Raw genomic sequence first — 19,961 nt, 5'->3', positions numbered from 1 at the left:
ATTGTAGGCCTTTTCTTTTCATCTTTTTTCTTTTTAATAATGTATACCTAAATGCCTTATTTCAATAAACTTGTATTTATCTTATTCTTTATGGATTCTGTCTGTGTACTTGACTTAAGAAATTTTTTGTAAGCCGGGCGATGGTGGTGCACACCTTTAATCCCAGCACTCGGGAGGCAGAGGCAGTCGGATCTCTGTGAGTTCGAGACCAGCCTGGTCTACAGAGATAGTTCCAGGACAGGCTCCAAAGCCACAGAGAAACCCTGTCTCAAAAAAACCAAAAAAACCGCAGCAGCCTTCGGAGATCCCGTGGATCTGTGTCTTGCTTCAACAGTGTTTGGACGGAACAGACCCGGGGCCTCCCTTTGTTAGCTTCCACCGCTCCTCATCTGCAGCCGCAGCCTCCGGGACCATCACCTAGCCGCCTTCAGCTCCCAGGACCAGCCAGCACCGTCTCTTTGCGGGTAGCTCCAGACTACGTCTCAACCATGACCTCCCAAATTCGTCAGAATTATTCCACCGAAGTGGAGGCTGCTGTGAACCGCCTGGTCAACCTGCATTTGCGGGCCTCCTATACCTACCTCTCGCTGGGCTACTATTTTGACCGGGATGACGTGGCTCTGGAGGGTGTAGGCCACTTCTTTCGTGAATTGGCAGAGGAGAAGCGCGAGGGCGCCGAGCGTCTCCTCAAGTTGCAGAACGATCGCGGAGGCCGTGCACTCTTTCAGGATGTGCAGAAGCCATCTCAAGATGAGTGGGGTAAAACCCAGGAGGCCATGGAAGCTGCCCTGGCCTTGGAGAAGAACTTGAACCAGGCCCTCTTGGATCTTCATTCCCTGGGCTCTGCCCGCACAGATCCTCATCTCTGTGACTTCCTTGAAAACCACTTCCTGGATAAGGAGGTGAAGGTCATCAAGAAGATGGGCAACCACCTGACCAACCTCCGCAGGTTGGCTACTGGGCCCCAGGCGTCTCTGGGCGAGTACCTCTTTGAGCGGCTCACTCTCAAGCATGACTAGGAGGCCTCTCCTTCCAAGGGGCTCCCACCTCTGCTCTGCACCAGCCCGCCTCAGGACCTTCACTCGAACCTCCCAAGAAGCCACTAGGCAGCTTTGTAACGCCCTGGAGCCCCTCTCAAGTCTTGTACCAAGTAAAAATAAAGCCTTTTGAAACAGCAAAAAAAAAAAAAAAAAAGAAAAAAGAAAAAAGAAATTTTTTGTAATATATGTCACAAAAATAAATATCTGTATTTTCTTTAGTAATTTAAAAAATTGCATGTATATAATCAAAAATTGGTTTTGTTTATGGCATAGAAACATATCAAAAACTAATCTCTGGTATTATTTATTAAATTACCCATTCCTTTATACCAAGATGGTTAACTGAAGGCATCAGTTTGAATAAAGTAGGGAAGAGCTGAAGTGTGGGAAGACACTAGGCTTGTCTAGGATATTTCCAGAGGTGACTGCTGAAAACCCAATAGGGCACGTCTGCTTTAGTGTGGCATGCAGCCCCTGGTCAGCCAGGGAATTGGAGAGCAGGGAACTACGTTTGTCTTCCCAGGGGCTGAATACTGTCCTCCTCGCTCATCTTTGGATGGTAGAACGTGGGATTCGGACTTTTGGACACTAGAGCTCACACCACTAGCCTCTTCCCTGGAGTCTCAGGCTTTTGGCTTCAGGCTGATGATCATATCATCAGCTTCCTTGGTTCAGAGGTCTTCGGAGTTACACTGAGTCAATCTGCTAGAATCCAAGGTACTCCAGCTCACAGACGGCCTGCCAGGGGACTTCCCAGCCTCCCTGACCATGTGAGTCAATTCCAGTATGTATGGTAGGTGGCCTATGGTTTAACAACAGCATAATCCTAGGGGGTTGCCATTGCATATGCAGTTGTTATACTGTGCATGGCTGTACATCTCTCATACTGATCTGTCTCTCCGGAGTGCGCCGATACACAAATTACCTTCAGTTGCAGCACTGACTTCATTCATATGTGAGAGCATTCGTCTCTGGTTTTTGTTTCATCAGTGTGTGTATCCCCACACACTAGTCTCAGACTAGTGAAATTTTAAATAATACTGGAAATATGGTAGACAACTTCCACCCTAATCTGAACATTTTTTTCCATTAGCATATTGATGGTTCTTTATTCTCACTGGCATTCTTGGCCATTTTCTCTTTCGTAGGAATGCTATTATTACTTTATCAGATTCCACACATATAATCCAGCAATCATTTTCTGAAGATTCATTGTCTCACACTGTCATTTTTCTGTAACATAAACTGAGCTTATATAGATAAGTGTTACAGTATTTTAAAAGAGCATGGGGAACAAAGAAATAACTCATGTAATGTCAAACTTACAAAATTCATTTAGCAAGATCTCATTTTTTTTTTTTTTTTTTTTTTTTTTTTTTTTGCCAGGCAGTGGTGGTGCACGCCTTAAATCCCAGGACTCAGAAGGTAGATGCAGGCGGATCTCCATGGGTTTGAGGCCAGCCTGGTCTACAAGAACTAGTTCCAGGACAACTTCAAAAGCTACACAGAGAAACCCTGTCTCAAACCCTTCCCCTGCCAAAAATCTCTATTTAAAAAAGATGTATTTATTATATATACAGTGTTCTGTCTGCATGTATGCCTGCAGGCCAGAAGAGGGTACCAGATCTCATTATAGATGATTGTGAGCCACCATGTGGTTGCTGGGAATTGAACTCACGATCGCTGGAAGAGGTGCTCTTAACCATGGAGCCATCTCTCCAGCCCCGCAAGATCTCATTTTGGTTAAGAAATGTGAACATCATAGACTGTAGCAAAGTAGTTAAGATCAATGAATGTCACCTATCTATGTTCTACCTCATAAGGTTCTTTCTAAAACTGGGCTTACTTTGGGAAAAACTAAGGTTTCAATAAAATCAGAAAATAATCAATCGCTATTAGTCTGGCTCTGCTACAGATGCTACAGAAAATAACCACGTGGAATAAACTCTGACTTCAGGTTTCTGACTGTTTTGTTTGAGACAGGCTCTCACTAGCTCCAGGACTTGCTACATAGACCAGGCTGACTTCAAACTCACAGAGATCCTCCTGCCTCTGTCTCCTGAGCACTGAGATTTGAGGTGTGCACCGTCACAGCAGTCATGACTTTAGTTTCCTAACAATTAGTAATGTATCGTGGAAAGGAGCAACAGTAAGATTTCAAACTTCAAAGTTCTAACTATGAGCTATTGGGAAATAAGGGTTCAGACACTGGAAAGGATGTCATGAGTTGACTCTCAGAAGAAACTCCTTTCTAAATAAATAGGCTATAAAAACAAGGAGAGGATATAGTTACTCTAGCATGTATTTGATGCTCAGCAAATACTGTAAACTGAGTGATATCAAAGAATACTTTGTATGTGGCTACAAAGGTCTTCATGGAGTTCCAGTGGGAAACTCGTTGCTAAGCTCAATAGGAAGAATTAATGCATCAAGGAGAAACTCAGCCACACGGCAGCTGATTAATCTAGTCTATAAAGATTCGGGGTGGGGGAACGTCCCAACAACTTGTGCTATAAAGGAAAGCTTGGGATTTAACTCGGTAAAGCCCTTGCCCAATATGCACACAGCCCTGGCTACTATTCTTGTAAAAACTGGGCATGGCAGCACAACCCCTGTTATCCTAGCACTAGGAAAGGCAGATACAAGAAGATCAGAAGTTCAGGGTCATCCTCACAGAACTTGGCATGCTTTTGAAGATTAAACCAGGCCCCCATCCATTTCTCACTCTTTGCTTCTTGACTGCCAGGATATGAGTAACCACTGCCTTATGTTCCCAAGGTCTGGAGTTGATGGAACCAAGACTGTGAACTGAAACTTGTGATCCAGATGCACAATAAATAATTCTTCCCATTAATGGTTTATGACAGGGATTTTGTCACAGTGGCAAAAGTTCTGAGTAACCACCAGCCCTTCTGTTTTCTAACATGTAAGGATACAGGTTTCCTCCTCTTTGGAGAATGCCATTTTTACCAAACAGCTAATTCTCCTGCCGCTTTAATCTTGGATTTCACAGCCTCCTAAATGACAAGAATAAATTTTTGTTCTTTATAAATTACCCAGCCTCAGGTAGTTTGTCAGAGCAGTGCAAAACAAAGACCATGAGAAAGCTAATGAACACAAATGAGTTTGGGACAATAGAATACAGACATTGAAGTCATAAATATGATAACACAGTTGAGAAATGAAATGATAACACAGTTGAGACACCAGCTAAGTTTTAAAAGCTAAAATTGTGGTAGAGATCTCAGCTTGCTCATTTAAATAAGACAGTTTTGGGGTGTTAAAAAAAAGTCCTGGGCTTTGGCTACATATAAGATATTTATCAAATGGATGTAATTGTATTCCAAGCCTCAGGTGTTTAATGTCAAGAGTAGCCAAGATACATTCCTCTGATATTCCTGAGACGCTCTCAGAAGGAAGGTTGCTCTAAGATGAATATTGGATTCTGGGAGGAAGGCAGTGCTTCCAGTCTCACCCCACTATTCCTTTCTATCTTTCTCACCCAAAAGCTAATGTTAGTAGGACACTCACTTTGTTTAGTACTGACTACAGGAATGTGAAAAACATAGGCAAGGCATGAGAAATCTGTCTCCAGGAAGGATTCTGTGGCACCTGCACCACCTGGAACTGTGGTCGGGCAAGGGTCTGGGGATTAAAGAACACAGAGACGTGGGTCACTTTTGAAGCAAGAACGTCAATTTTATTATGTTCCCAGGCATCTTACATAGTGCTCTCCTTGACTAGTGGCCACGCCCTAGCCCTGGGGATTTTCCACGGCAAGCCCACCAGAACCACTTCCTTGTTATCAGGAACTCATGACGGTTTCATGCGAAGAGCAGCAATAAGCACAGAAAAGGAAAGGGGTCATAGAAAGTTCAGGGTATGAGGGTCTGCAGCTCCTAACAGAATACTAGTGGGAACAGCACCAGGAAAGTCAGGAGGACAGCTGCAGGAACTCCAGCTAGGTGTTCTCTAGATTTCTCAAAAAGTCTAGAGACTGAGAGAGGAGAACTGGATTTCTGTACATGTTTGTACAGCACCAACGAATCTCACTCAGCAGGGGATAATGCCTTACTTCCAAAGGGTGCTTGTAAGTATGGACTGGCATTGCTCCTTCTCATGAGGATGATAGTACCCAACAGACACTCACTATGCTGGTACAGGTGCTGAACAAATGCACCATCCATAGCAATCCCACACAAGGGTTATCCTTCTTCCAAAATCTTTAGTACAGTAGCTCCAATCACAACTTGTATAGTTTAATAACAAATAAGTTATGAATTTGCTATTAAGACTCTGTTCTGCAGTGTTCATGGCATCTGGGCTGAGGCAATGGCTTAGGGGGTAAAGCAATTGCTGTGTGAGCAAGCATGAGGACCTGAGTTCAAGTCCCCAGGACTAACATAAAAGCCAGACACAGTGGCAGGAGCCTGTAACCTCAGTGCCAGAGGTAGACTGAGAGAGACAAGGCTCAGGGCTTTCAGGTCAGACAGGTGTGACAAATGACACGTCCCAGGTTCAGTAAGACATACTGTCTCTGGAAATACATGGGGAGTAGTCCTAGGGGAAGATACTGAGGATGCTCTCCAATCTCCACAAACACACGAACAAGAATAGACACACACAGTCATTCACACACACACACATACACACACAAAATGTGCATCTGATAAATGATAAATCACAAAGTATATGCTCCATTTCCTGAGAATTAATGTTCTAATAAAAGATCACAGACACAGTAAAAGTCAGAATTTCCAAATCCAGGAAAGTATGAACCAATTTAAAATGTTCAAAACCTAAAAATTGGATAAAATACAGCATTGTTTTATATTATTAACATTTTTTCTGCCAAGCATAAAGGTCACCGAGAGGCCTAATTGATGCTGAACACATGTTTTTTAAAAAGAAGGAATTTTATTTCCCACAGTCCAAGAGAACGGAGACTCTCTTAGAAATTCAGAGTTAAGCATGTAACATTCATCAGCTGCATTCTCTAATGCTGAGGAAAATAACACAAATCATTCCAAAAGCGAAGATTTTTTTCCTTTTGTGCAGAGAGAAAAATAGAGACAAAACCAGTTTGTCTTAATTGAATGTATTCTTCCCTTCTTGAGTAGGCTCAATATCATTTTCTCCTATGCAGAAAAAAAATCCATTTATTCCTTGTTCTTCTGTCAGGGAAATACAATTTCATTAACCTAAGTGGGAATTTATGTTCTAATAACTTTCAGAATCAAAAGAGAAAAAACCCCAAAACCCAGATGATAAGAAGATGCTACTAAGCAAGGAGTAGCAGCAGTTCCAGGAGAGCCTAAGGGACGAGACGCTCCTTCAACAGGACAGCAGAGGCAGCGGGGCCCCGTCTCTACCCTACTACAGCGTGTCTCTAGTCCCTCACACACAATGCAGTATTCTACTGCCATCTTGGATGTTAAGAAGATTCCGCCCTGTAAACCTCTTGTGTATTTTTCAAGGAACATTAAAAACAAATATATAGTACACATTTTATTTTTAAATTAAATCTCTGTAATAGTTACTTTTCTGGTGTTGTGGTAAAACACTATAACCAAAAGCAACTTAAGGAAAGGTTGATTTTTATGGTTCAGAGGGCTAGAGTAAGGAGGCTATGGTAAGAGGGGATGGCACAGCGGCAGGATCAAGCAGCGGAGCCATAACTTTCACACAGGAAGGAGGAAGGAAGGAAGACAAAAGAGGAGGAACAGAGAGGGAGAGAGAGAGAGGGAGAGAACAGGAAAACATGTGAGGCCAGGCTATAAACTCCAAAAGCCCTCCATCCAGTGACATATTTCCTCCAGCAAGGCTGCACCTCCTAAAAGCTCCCTAGCCTTCCCAAATAGCATGGCCATCAGCTGCGGATCAAGTGTTCCAACACATGGGTCTATGGGGGAGCTTTTCACATTTACACCACAGCACTCAATATGATAGTTTCCAGTTCTATCCATTTTTTTCTGAAATTCTCATAACTTCCTTTTTTCCCTTATAACTGAATAATATTCAATTCTGTATATGGACCCTATTTTCACTATTCATTCATTAGTCGATGAATGATACTATGTCCTTGCAGGAAGAAGATGTGCACACACCCCTATGAGTAGGATAGAGTCCCTAGAGTATATGCCCAAAGGTGGTATAGCTGGTATGATGGGTAAGTAAACTCCAGTTTGTACCAGGCACCCACTTTCCTAGCTGATGACCTCTGACCGAAAGTCCTGAAAACCCCGACTCCCTCCCTTCCTCTCCAGGACTGTGTAACTGTTGTGAAATGATTCGCTCCTGGCTCTGGCTTCTGTAAACTCACTTTTCACTGTGTGCAGGGGAAGTGAGGCAGTTCCTCACCTATTTGTAAATTCCCCAGAAGTGGAGTAGTTGTGGGTTTTACCTTTAAAAGCCTTTCCTCCGCCTGCTTTGTGCAGGCATGTCTCTGTTTGGTTTAGAGACTGCAACCCTGCTAGCAGTTTTTAATAAATTTGGCTTCTTACAGTATGTATTGAGTCTGGTTGTCTTTTCCCAGTGGTCTCAGGCAATCATAAGAGCTGGGTCCTATGGCAGAACTGCTGTCAGTTCTTGAGAACATTGTGCCCTGAATTCCAGGATATGCCTCAGTTTGCACTCCCATCGGCAGGGGCTAACCTTTCAGCTTGCCCCACCTCCTCTTCAGCCTTGGTTGCTATTTTTTCCACCCCCATACACATATGTATTTACACATGCATTTTACATTTCTAGATAAAGAACCCCGACATTTTCCCTCCTACATGTTTTTCTCTTGCTTCTTCATGACCCATAATGTCTGCTGAAGCTGTCATACAATGAAGCCAAACTGACAGGCTGGTTGTAGATTATTCTTCTGTTTCCCTAGGTCTTTGAGCTGCACAGTGATTTTAGGGTTGATCTTTCTATCGTTGTTAAGCCTGCATGTGAGATTCACCATGATCTTCCCCAGCTAGGTGATCATCAGTGGTTGTCAGTTCCCCACTGTGACCGGGCGGCATCATCACAGGTAGGAACCGGATAATGACTTTGGGGCACGGGCTGACGAGGGCTTGACATTTGGTTTACTTCTCTGCATTGTTGACGCTCTGGAGAGTTTGGCCAGGGTCTTTTTACACATCATGGTGATGGCAGGGAGGGATGAAAGAAATAAAACGTTTCCTTGATGACTTGTGTTATATGGAATCTCAATGTAGTTTTAATTTTCATTTTTTTCCTGGTGGCTCAGGATATTAAACACTTTACAGTTCTTTGTTTGTTTGGTTTTGTTTTTGTTTTTTGAGACATAGTTTCTCTGTAGCTTCCGGGCCTGTCCTGGAACAAGCTCTTGTAGACCAGGCTGGCCGCAAACTCACAGAGATCTGCCTGCCTCCGCCTCTCAAGTGCTGGGATTAAAGGTGTGCGCCACCACTGCCTGACAGTTTTATTGGCTATTTATGTCTCTTCTTTTGAGAACTGTCTGTTCAGTTTATGAGCCTATTAACTGGCCAGTAATTTTAGGGGACTACACATTTTTTTTTTTTGAAGAACCATGCTCTTTTTTTTCACATCTCTGATATTTCCATAATTCAACCTGTTTGTCTGTTGGTTTGACTTTCTCATCTAAGTTTACTTGGGATTCTTAATGAGCTACCTCATTAAGGGTGTTGATCATGGTTAAACCCTTACCACTTGGTGAACCAAAAATGAACTGTTACAACAGCAGCAGTATCAACCTATACAAGACATGAATTTATAGTCAGTTCAAAGCCACCGACCCATCATCAATGAGAATAACCAGAAAATGACAAAGCTCGTGTGAAGTGTGCTATAAAATTAAAATTATTTCGGATAAATGGAACTAGCAAAGGAAATAGATAAAGGAAAGAGGAAGAGAAAGGGGAAAACAAAGGAGATGAAAGGTTAAATAACTTTTAATCTTTTAGCTTTTAAAATGAAAGGGAAATGAATGAGGAAGAATTTTATGAAGGATGAGAGAAAAAGCAAAAGAATAAAAATAAAAAGGAAGAAAATGGACAAGCAAACAAAGCTTCTCAATAATGAGGCAGCTCAAAACATAATTATTCAACTGTAAGAAGGTCAATAGCATGAAAAATGGATTAGAAAATTGAAAAAGCCATTGGGAAACATGTTATTTTATAAGCTTACTTAAAAAATAATATACGTATTATTTTTTATATGTATATATATATGCATACCTATAAGTATTTGCTCCGATGTCCTCCAGGTTACAGCTAGGTTTAACTACTCACTAGTTGATAGGTTTGACACCTTGTAGTCCTTTCCCATGCATTCTTTTTTTAATATTATTTCATAAGCACCTAATATGTACCATCACCTTTTGAGCCACCTGGAAAACATCTGTGAACTAGAAAAAATGTTGTTCTCAGAAGCATATAATATACTATATATTATAAATATACTATACTATATATATGGCTTATTTTCCTTATAACTATACACATAGTAATACCACATGACACAGTGCAAACAGTATTATTTTTAAGTACTCACAAGGTCTGAATTTTATTCTTTATTTTATCTCTTATAGATAACTTTTCTGAACTCATGTAAAAACAAGAGGAATGCTTAAAGTTCTCACTGGATTGCTATCCATTAGCTACATATGGTTATTTAAGTGAAAGTTTAAATTAAATATATTTTTAAAAATACAGAGGATGCTATAGTATATTCTCATTAATTCTTTAATAATTTCAAACATGCATGTTCACCTCAATTCCTTCTGCACCTTTTCCCAGAACCCTTCTCTAGTCCTTATACTCTCCAACTTCATATCCTCTTTTTTCTTAATAATTGCTGATAAATTTGTGCTGTGTGGAGAAACATCAACTGGAGTGTGTTTGACCTACCAGGGACCATACCCTTAAAGAAAACTGACTCTCTCTCTTTCTCCCATAGAATCCACCAATTGTCAATGGCTCCTCAGCTAGGAGAGGGAGTTAGTGAGCTCTTCCCCCCCTCCATGCTGAATGTTGGCTAGTTTGATCTTGTACAGGTCTTGGGCATGCAGCCACAATTACTATGAATTTGTCAGTATAGCAATCTTGTGCCCAGAAGACACTGTTTCACTCCAGACCTGCAGTTCTTGCAATCTTTCTGTCCCCTCCTTACAACTAACCCTGAGCTGTCGGGGAGGGTGTAGGACATAGATATCCCATTTGTGGCCAAGCGTGGAGTAAGCACTCGGAAGGAGCATTCTAAGTTGGAAATGAAAGATTAGCTACTGTAAGCAACCAGTCATTCTCTCTCTCTTGAACTACTCAGAATAAGTTAAATTAGCCTTGTGGACCATCACATAGCCATTGTTTGACATAATCTACTGGCACATTTGCTAATGAAAGGGAACTTGAAACTTCTGATGTCCATAAAGGGCAACCATATTAAATAGAACGTGTTTGGGTGCAGGAACAACAAGGTCATCCTCCTTCAGGGAAAACTGTGACTGTGATCTGACAGCTTTGACAGCTGATGCTTTTCCCAGGAAGCATTTCAGAGAACAACAGTCTCACTACTAGTACGAAAGGACTGCTCTCTTTGCTAAACTAAACTTTATGGCTGGTTCTCCTATGACAACATCACCTAAGATCCTTCAGCTATTATTTTTCTTTTCTTAGGGAGGAATTATTAGTTTTGGTTCCTGGTTTCAGATGTTTCCATGTATAGCTCTTGAGTGTTGTTTCTAGGAGGCTGTGGTGGGGCAGAAGAGCTTGACGGGAGCAGCATATGGCAGAGGCCACTCATCCCCTAGCCGCCAGGAAGTAGAGTTCATTTCCCTTCTGAAGTAAACTGGAGACGGTGTCTGGGCGAAGCTGACCTTTTCTCATTATGCTGGGGATAAAGTCTAGACTCTTTCTTCTTGAATTCCTGAGTTCCGAGGTGTGAGTGAATGAGTGGGTATGTGGGTCAGGGTGTGTGTGCCTACCAGAAAAGGAGATAAGGTTTAATAACGATGATCTCTTAGCCAATACTAGAAAATCAACATTGAGCAGGCAGATTACTTACTTTTCCCTTGCTGTGATCAAACTCCAAGGCAGTTTAGAAAAGAAAGTTTCTTTGGAGCTACAGTTCCAGAGGGAGGAGAATCAAACGCAGCCGAGAAGCAGGAAGAGCTGAGAACTCGCATCTCTAGCCACAAGCAGGAAGCAGAGACTAAACTAGGAATGGTATATGACTTTGAATGTTCCAGTGACACACCTCCCCCAGTAAGGACACACCCTCTAATCCTACTCAGATAGCATCACAGGTAGGGATCAAAGATTCAGATGCCTGAGACTATGGAGGGCATCACATTGAAGCCACCGTAGCTGACTATCATTCTGGCACATTTCCAGGCCTCTGACTGCTCTATCATCTTAGGCCTAAGTATCTGGAGAATACACCTCTATCTAGAATTCTCTAGATGTGTGAACTAGTGGGTCAAATAGGTGTTAATTTGTTTAATAACTGAAAAATTATTTAAAGGAACCTGAAGTGAAATTAATCTTAGATAGTAAAACTTTTATGCTATGTTTACAATTTTGAAATATTTTATTATGTAATAACCTTACAAGGCAAAAATTATCATTATCACCATTTCAAGAATAAAGGAAGTTTAGAGATCCTAATAATTTCCCAAAGTGCTACACTTAGTAAGTAAGTGACAGATCTAGGGTCTGAACCCCGACAGTATGAAGACAGAGACCAGGACCTTGGTGATAGGTGCACATGCACACACATAAGTTACATATACACATATATCCTTATGTTGTATATATGAATAAATAAAATATATGGATGTAGTTGTGCTGATTGGTTTTTATCAACTTGACACAAACCCAGACATATCTGTGAAGAGGGAATCTTAATTGATAAAATGCCTCCATAAGACTATCTGTAGGCAAGTCTATGGAATATTTTCTTGGTTAATAATTGACGTTTGAATACCCATCCCATTGTGAGTGGTGCCACTCTTGGGCAGGTGATCCTGGGCTGTATAAGAAAGCAGGCTGAGGGCTGGAGAGATGGCTCAGTGGTTAAGAGCATTGCCTGCTCTTCCAAAGGTCCTGAGTTCAATTCCCGGCAACCACATGGTGGCTCACAACCATCTGTAATGAGGTCTGGTGCCCTCTTCTGGCCTGCAGACATACACACAGACAGAATATTGTATACATCATAAATAAATAAATATTTAAAAAAAAAAAAAAGGAAAGCAGTCTGAGCAAGCATGAGGAACAAGCCAGTAAGCAGTGTTCGTCTGTACCTTTGCTTCAGTTTCTGTCTCTACGTTCCTGTCTTTAGTTCCTACCTTGATTTCCCTGGATACTGGACTACAAGTTGTAACATGAACTAAATCCTTTCCTCCCCATGTTACTATTGGTCATGTTGTTTTTCACAGCAGTAGAAACCCCGACTAAGACAGCTTTCTATACATATAAATTAACAAGTAAAATCGTAACATAGCAGATACTAGTAATTTTAGAAATACATATTAATGTGCCATATACAACAGAAAACATCATTATTAGTATATACAAATAAAATGGTTTTGTCCTGATTTTGAGAGTATTTCTAACAAAACAAGCCACACAATTGTCTTGCTCTGAACCTGTGATAACTTATAGTAACATGCATTAAGCCTAATAACTCTAATGAAAAGGAGTATTGTACAAATAAGGAATAATACCACAGAAATAATTGCAGGGAATAACCAGGCCTAATAGAAACAAGAACATTGTTTGACAGTTTCCCTTCAATCTCAGCTCCTTTTCTGTGATCCTCTCAAGCTCTCCTTCCCTGCGCCTCCCATTTTCATGTCTTTATGTAGGTCACTGGCTGATGCTGGCACCTGCTCAAACCTTCAGTACTATGAACCAAACCACCTCTATTTTTTAGCTTAAATTCCCTACACAGGCAGAATCATACTAATTCAATTTATGTCAGGAGCACAAGTGTTTTGAATGAATAAAAAAAGGGTTTGGAAACTGTATACACTAACACACAGGCCCATTCCGTCTACAGATCTTGTGTGTGAAGGACAATTTAATGTCAGAATGCAAGAGAGAAGCCAGCTTGGTCATCTTTGGAATGACAGTGAAACAAATCCGAAAATATTTTCTTCAATCAAGTCAAATGCTGTAAAATCATTATGGTGGTTTATTTGTATGCATGCTTGCTTTCAAGAATGTAGAGTGGAGAATAACTACAGTTCAAAGCAGTTCCAAGTTGTTTGGATTTTTAAATTAGTAGTACTGCTTTTTAATTGATGAATATGCTCATACACTGTTTTATAATTTAAAAACTTGTGATAATATATTATTTCATTTTACATAATGTAATGAAACATCTGAGGCAGGATAACTTTATAAGACAAAGCTATCTATGTAGCTCACAGTTCTGGAGGTTCAAGGGATGGCCCATTATTTCTGTTCTAGGGAGAAACTCAATAAGGAACTCATTATAGACAACACCCCAAGACTGGGAACATGTGGGAGGGGAAGAGATTGGCACTTGAAAAAAAGAGTTATAAAGCACATCAAGAGTTGAGAATGCTTTTCTAATAACTCCTATGGAAGCCCAGGAGGCCCTGAAAGAGTTGTTTTAATAATTAAAAAGACCGAGTCCCTCCCACTGATGCATAAATTCACATGAGAAAGAGTCCACCACCTTTCTCAGCATAAGACCGAACTTCTAACATATGAACTGCTGAGGATACCAAAAAACATTCAAACAATAACACACACACACACACACACACACACACACACACACACACACACACACCAGGGGCTGGGAAGACAGATCAAAGCAAACCCATTTGCCATGTAAGTGTAAGGACCTGAGTTCAAATCCCTAGAAATGTGTAAAAGTCAGACATGTAATGTGAGCATCTGCAATCTCAACAATTGTGCAGGGAGGTGGAAGGCAGAGACTAGAGGATTCCTGAAAACTTGTGGGCCAGCCAACCTTGCATATATTTTAAGTTTTAATCACACATGTAATTTATATTCAGTTAGTGTTGGATAATGCTATTTTAGACCATTTTAGGTTGTATTTTCTCTTCCTTGCAATTAAAAACTGCTAATTATACATCTGAATTAAAATTTAAAATATTCTAATCTAAATCTCATAGGCTCATCAGTCAGACTCTTTTGTCCCCCCCCCCTTTTTTTGTTTCTGAGATGGGATCTTGATATATAAGCCAGGCTAGCTTCAAAATTGCAATCCTTCTGCCTTGCAGATATGTGCTACATACCCTGCAATCAGAATCTCTATGCCTTGGTTAATGTTTATATTGCTCCTTTGGTCTTCTGCAAAGCACCTCTCTTTCCTGTGCCAAAGACACTAGAACACGAGGGTAAAGGCTCCATGTAGGCACCAGCAACACCTCTCCATGTTCAATGTGCGGGTATTGTTCAGCCAAGGAATCTTGCTGTCAGTTTGTGCAGGGCAACCTATTGTCTTAAAAACAGCCTGGGTTGTTTGGGGATTTTCATGAGACTCCTTTGGTCAACAATTCAGCTGGATGTCACCCAGTCCCAGTATTGGAAGCTATGTTTGATGACAAGAGATGGCCAATTAGAACCCCATTTTTCTCATTGTTTGGAGACTTCATTTAGTTCACTTTCATCTATTTTAGTAAGTTTCCCCTGTACTAAATTTTCATACCACCCCTCAAATTCCACTCAATTCTAGTTGTCTCTCCCCACATTCCCTCCCCCAACCACATATCCAACCCCCTCCCCACTCGATCCTTTGTTCCCATGCTGTTGGTGTCAGTGGTATTAATTTTTATTATCTGTTCAAGGTGCTGTCTCCCTGCCCACCCCCCTCCTGCTACACAGTAGTTTTTATTTTGGCAGCTATGAAGGAATCCATGTGGAGACACTTTAAGCCATGCAAATACCTTGCTCCACACAGAGTTAAATACATTGATCGTTTGCCTGTTTTAGTCCTGAATCATGACTTCAAAATAATAACCACGTCTCCAGCATGCCCTCCCCATTCTCAACAGTCAGCACTAGCATTTTACTGTATTAACTATCCCCTCTTTGGATCTGTGTGTGCTTACAGATCGGTGTATGTGTGTGTGTGTGTTTATGGACTGGTATATGTGTGTTATTGATACAATCTTATGGGTTCCTATAAATATGATTTATATTAATTACTATGCTTAGTTATTTTAGTGCTCAAATTGTCCCATATTGAGTAACTGGGGCCCCCTTCAGCCCAGCTTCCTTGTCTTTGGTGACACATACAGAATCCCATCGCTCCCTCCTCTCCTCTGCTTCTTCCTCTCTGTTCCCCTCTTCTTCCTCCTCTTTTCTAGAATTGCCTGCTTTTTGACCCACTCGTTTTCTGGCATATCCCAGAGTTTCAGACCTGTGTTCTATCCTCTGCTGAGCTGGCTCAAGCTCAGCAGTCACCCATCCATTCCTGCTAGAATGGCCAGTTTCCTTCTTTCAGGAAAGGGCACTAGAGAGCAAGACCTCAGAGACTCTGGGCATGGTTATGCTGCTGGAATACCTTTGCTCCCAGGCCTTTCTGTCTCCTTTTCACATTTCTCTCATTTACATAGTTACCTTTAGATATTTCTGAGTTGTTTCACTCTGCTTCTTTTTGCATCTGCAACACAACTTTATCAATCACCTCTTGTTTCTGATTCGCTCATTACACAACCAACGGGGTTCTCTTTTACTCTTTGGAAAGCAGATACATATTGTTTCTTTTTTCCCTTTAATTTTGAGCCCATGAAGGTTGATTAATCTATTTTTTCTCCTTTCTAATATTTTTGTGAGTGTAGAGTGAGCATAGGATGTGTTCTATTTACAAGTTCATGTACCATTTGCTCTATTATTTAGATCTAGAATGTTAGTTTCCTATCAACTTCAGCAGGTTTTTCTCCTCTTGGAATACTGTGAAGGATTTTTTTCTTCTTGATTTTAAATTTGCTAATCCTGCAATTCATTCTTCTGTTGATTGGGCTTGTGTCTGTGATACTGTGATAGAAGAAACAGTTACACTCCACAGCATCACTTTAAATTAAGTCTGTGCCACCAAAATAGTCAGAATTGTTTTCACTTGGCGATAACGTAGAGATTTATTATGCTATTTTGTGGTGCATATGCTTGAGTAGTTTCCTGAATAACAGCTAAATTTGAAAACACCCACAGGGTCAAGTTCTATAGATTCTCCTCCCTTTGTCACCAGAATCTCTTGTCGAACAACAACTGCATCACTGCTGGCCACTTCGGGTATTCTCGTGGTGCACTCTTCCTATTTTACAACCGGCTTGTACAGAATCTGTATTTTTTTTCTAAGTAAAATATGATTATAGTAATGTGACTCTGGTTTGAATGCACTCAAATAAGATGTGCCATTTGCAAAAGTATGGTGAAATTTACATGTGTATGGTGTATTTATGAAACCGTGCAGAGCTGGGCTTGAGGCCAAGATCTTCCACTGTCCATATTAGGCAGCACCCTAGGCAACTGCCTCCTGCTCTTATAGTGGATGCCCTCTGTGCACAGACAGCCTGTGCCCTAGCTGTGATCTTTTCGGTCCATCCATTTCTGTAGCCCACACTGCAGTTCTCCAAGCAGAAGCTTACATAGTACATAGTAGTCTTACCTTTGCTCTCCCCCACCCCTGTGGCCATATCCTCTCCTTCCTCCCTTCACTTCATCATGAGAAATTCATCTGTGTCCCACAGTTGAAATCTCCAAATTGTTTTTGTCTCTTAGGAGAGTCTCACTCATGATATTAATTTGCATAGCAAACATTTCCTTTCATGATAGCTCTAAGGAAAGCAACAGCCCAGTTGGATTTGAACCATCTCAAGGCCTTAAATCAGTGAGGTTCAAAATAACAAACTGTAATACGCATAATAGCTTGTCTATTCCAGCATGATGAATTCCAAACTTCCTGCAATTAGTGTAACTTTTCTCTCGGAATGGCGTGATGGAAAAAGTTCTATCTGCCAAATGAGACATATAAATGAACAATTATCTCATAAAATATTAAAATTTACTTAGGGAAAAGGCATTCTTTGGCATGCAATGTTTCCTGGCTGAAGCGAGGTTGTGTTGTAGCAAGCTCACCCATTACTGATGGCAATGCACTTTCTGCTGGTGCTCATTTAGTACAAATGTAAATATTCTAACATAATTACCCCTGGAAGGCGATTGCCTGTTAATGGTTGCTGTAGTCCAGGAGCATTCCCGGGGGAAGAGCTCCAGTCCTCTCGTTTCTTTCTTAATAGCTCCTGACATTTCCGTTTTCACTCAGCGGTGTTCTTGGACTCCCCATGACTAGAAGCTTTTTGTTGTTCTGTAAGCATTAAAAGTTTTTATATTTCTGTATAGTTTACATAATTTTCTTCTAATGAGTGACTTAACAATGAATTTAAAAGACAAACATTAGAAAAAGGTGTTGATTTGAATAAAATAAAATGGGATTCACAATTAGAATTTGGTCTCTTCCCCCAGTCCTAGCATTTATCACCACTTAATTGTGAAATGATCTATGAAATGCTCCACGAAGAGAAGTCGCAGATAGATTTTAAACGTGCCGGGTTAAAACCCCCAAACCTTTACGTGTCTCCGCGTAAAGGTTTGTTGATGGGTATGTGATGCTATCAACTCCACATCTAGGAGTCTTATTCTGCGCAGGTGGCCGGGGAAGAATTATAAAATGGCTATCACTATTCTTTATAGCCTTCACATGGGCAGAAAAGCAGAACCATGTAGAAGTCAGTACACATTTCTTTCTGCGTTTTCCAAGTTGCCCTTTTCTAGTCATACAACATGCTTATGAATCAGGACATGTACCATAAAAGAAAAATTTTAAAAAATCATATTTTTTTATCCAAAGAAAGACTAAATGTTTTTGCACATTTCAAACTCTTACGTTCAAATTTATTTTTACAAACATTGTTATATTTAGTTTTCTATATCATTATACATTTATGTCTTTAACGTTTTCCCCAAACTAGGTGAATAAACAGAAAAAAATAGGTTTTTAAAATGAAAAGTAATTATGAGGAAAGATATAACACACAAAACATTAAAATATAGTTTGGAGAAATTTAAAAATATTACTTTGAAAAGTACATGGTAGCGATTACTCACCCCATGATTCCAGGAAGTGTCTCCTGTGTCTAAAGCAGTCGGTGCTCACATCTGGCACCTCCCATCCTTTCAGCAAGTTGCATGTTATATGAACCTAAAAACTAAGTAGAAAAATTCCAAACATAAAAAACATGAAATTAAAGTAATAAAGATGTTTGGCAAGTTAAAAACATTCTAAAATTGAATCAGTAAAATGGTTCATGCACAACAAAAGACTTGATAAATTTGATCCTCAAAAATTACAATTTCTTTCCTAGAAATGGTAGACTTGCCTAACATGCATGAAGCTTGACTTCAATCCCCAGGACCAAAAATAATTAGTTTCTCTTATTCCAAAACTACAGTCATACTCAAGAGACAAACATAAAAGTAAGGAAAATAGACCTACTATTAAATACTATTAAATATTTAATATAAAACTATTAAATATTAACTTGAAGCATAAGTTGATTATTAATATTGTTAGTGCCATAAAAATGCCTTAATAAAATTGGAAGAGAATTACTTACACAGAAATTAACACATATTAATAAGAGTCTACATCAGGGTGGTGGTAATGCATGCCTTTAATCCGAGCACTCAGGAAGCAGACGCAGGCGGATCTCTATCTGGTCTACAAGAGTAAGTCCCAGGACAGGCTCCAAAGCTACAGAAAAACCCTGCCTCAAAAAAGAAAGAAAGAAAGAAAGAAAGAAAGAAAGAAAGAAAGAAAGAAAGAAAGAAAGAAAGTCTAACATCATTAGATGACTTTAAAAGCTTATCACTATGAGATGCAATCAAGTTCCTCTTTTGTTACTCCATTTCATATTTCAGGAGTGAAAATACCAAATGCTGGTACAAATTTAAAGGACCCATCATTCTCATATTCTTTTGGACTAGAAATTGGCTTAAATCTTTTTGTTCATACAAAAAGCCTTAACACCAATGTGTCCTGCACAGCAGTCATTCCATTTTTATAATTTTTGTCCTCAAAGGTATTTGTTTGCTTGTTTGTTTAGTTAGTTATTCGAGGCAGGGTTTCTCTGTGTAGTCTTGGCTGTCCTGGAACTCTGTAGACCAGACTGGCCCCAAACTCAGAGATTCGCCTGCCTCTCCTCCCAAGTGCTGGGATTTAAAGGCATGTGCCACCACCACCTAGCTTCTTCTTTTTGTTTAAAAGAATGTAATATTCAGACATAAAATTCTCATGAAATTATTTAGAAAAGGAAATAGAAATACAATGTATAGCTGTGTGATATAAATTTTGTTTCATGATATTTTTTAAACTATTTAAAGCAATGGTTTTGTAATATTAAGTAGCCTATAAATCAATTTGAGGTTATCTGACTTATTAATTCAGTTTTCCTTTCTAAGAACATGAAATATTTTCAGGTCTTTGCTTATGTAGGTCACAGGATGCAGCTACTGTACAAAGATGTCTTTTTCTATTGTGCCGTCTACACAGATGCTGCTAAGTTTCTGTAAAGCAATGGTTATCTTACAATAGCCTCTGGATCACATTCTTTAGCTACGGTCAAGTGCATGAAAGGATGAGTGTACTGAGAAATTACCTAATTTAATGTTCAAAATATCCAACGAAGTGGATGCTATGTTTTCCATTGCAGACAAGGGGATGTGGTTGGAGAGATGGCTCATCTGTTAAAGGTGAGTATCACACACAAAAAGGTAATTGAGGGGACTTTAAATAGCTGGTAGCAATTTGCAGCTACTGAGTGACAGCCAGATCCTTGTGACTTATAACCTCAAATCTCTTAACTACACTACTCTGAAGTGTAAAAAGCTA

At 40.1% G+C, this 19,961-nt stretch overlaps 1 protein-coding gene across 1 annotated transcript; it reads left to right on the top strand.

Annotated features, from left to right (window-relative positions):
* Positions 1–300: 300 nt before the first annotated feature.
* Positions 301–1,174, top strand: LOC130873257 (ferritin light chain 1). The gene has a single exon (XM_057767963.1). It carries the CDS (start codon positions 489–491, stop codon positions 1,017–1,019), a length of 531 nt encoding a protein of 176 aa, XP_057623946.1. The 5' UTR covers positions 301–488; the 3' UTR covers positions 1,020–1,174.
* The last annotated feature ends 18,787 nt before the right edge of the window (positions 1,175–19,961 follow it).

This window comes from Chionomys nivalis, chromosome 4, assembly GCF_950005125.1.
Source record: "Chionomys nivalis chromosome 4, mChiNiv1.1, whole genome shotgun sequence".
In the NCBI taxonomy this organism is placed as follows: Eukaryota; Metazoa; Chordata; class Mammalia; order Rodentia; family Cricetidae; genus Chionomys; species Chionomys nivalis.
The sequence above is the reverse complement of the archived record's forward strand: the minus strand, read 5'-3'. Positions and strand labels throughout refer to the sequence as shown.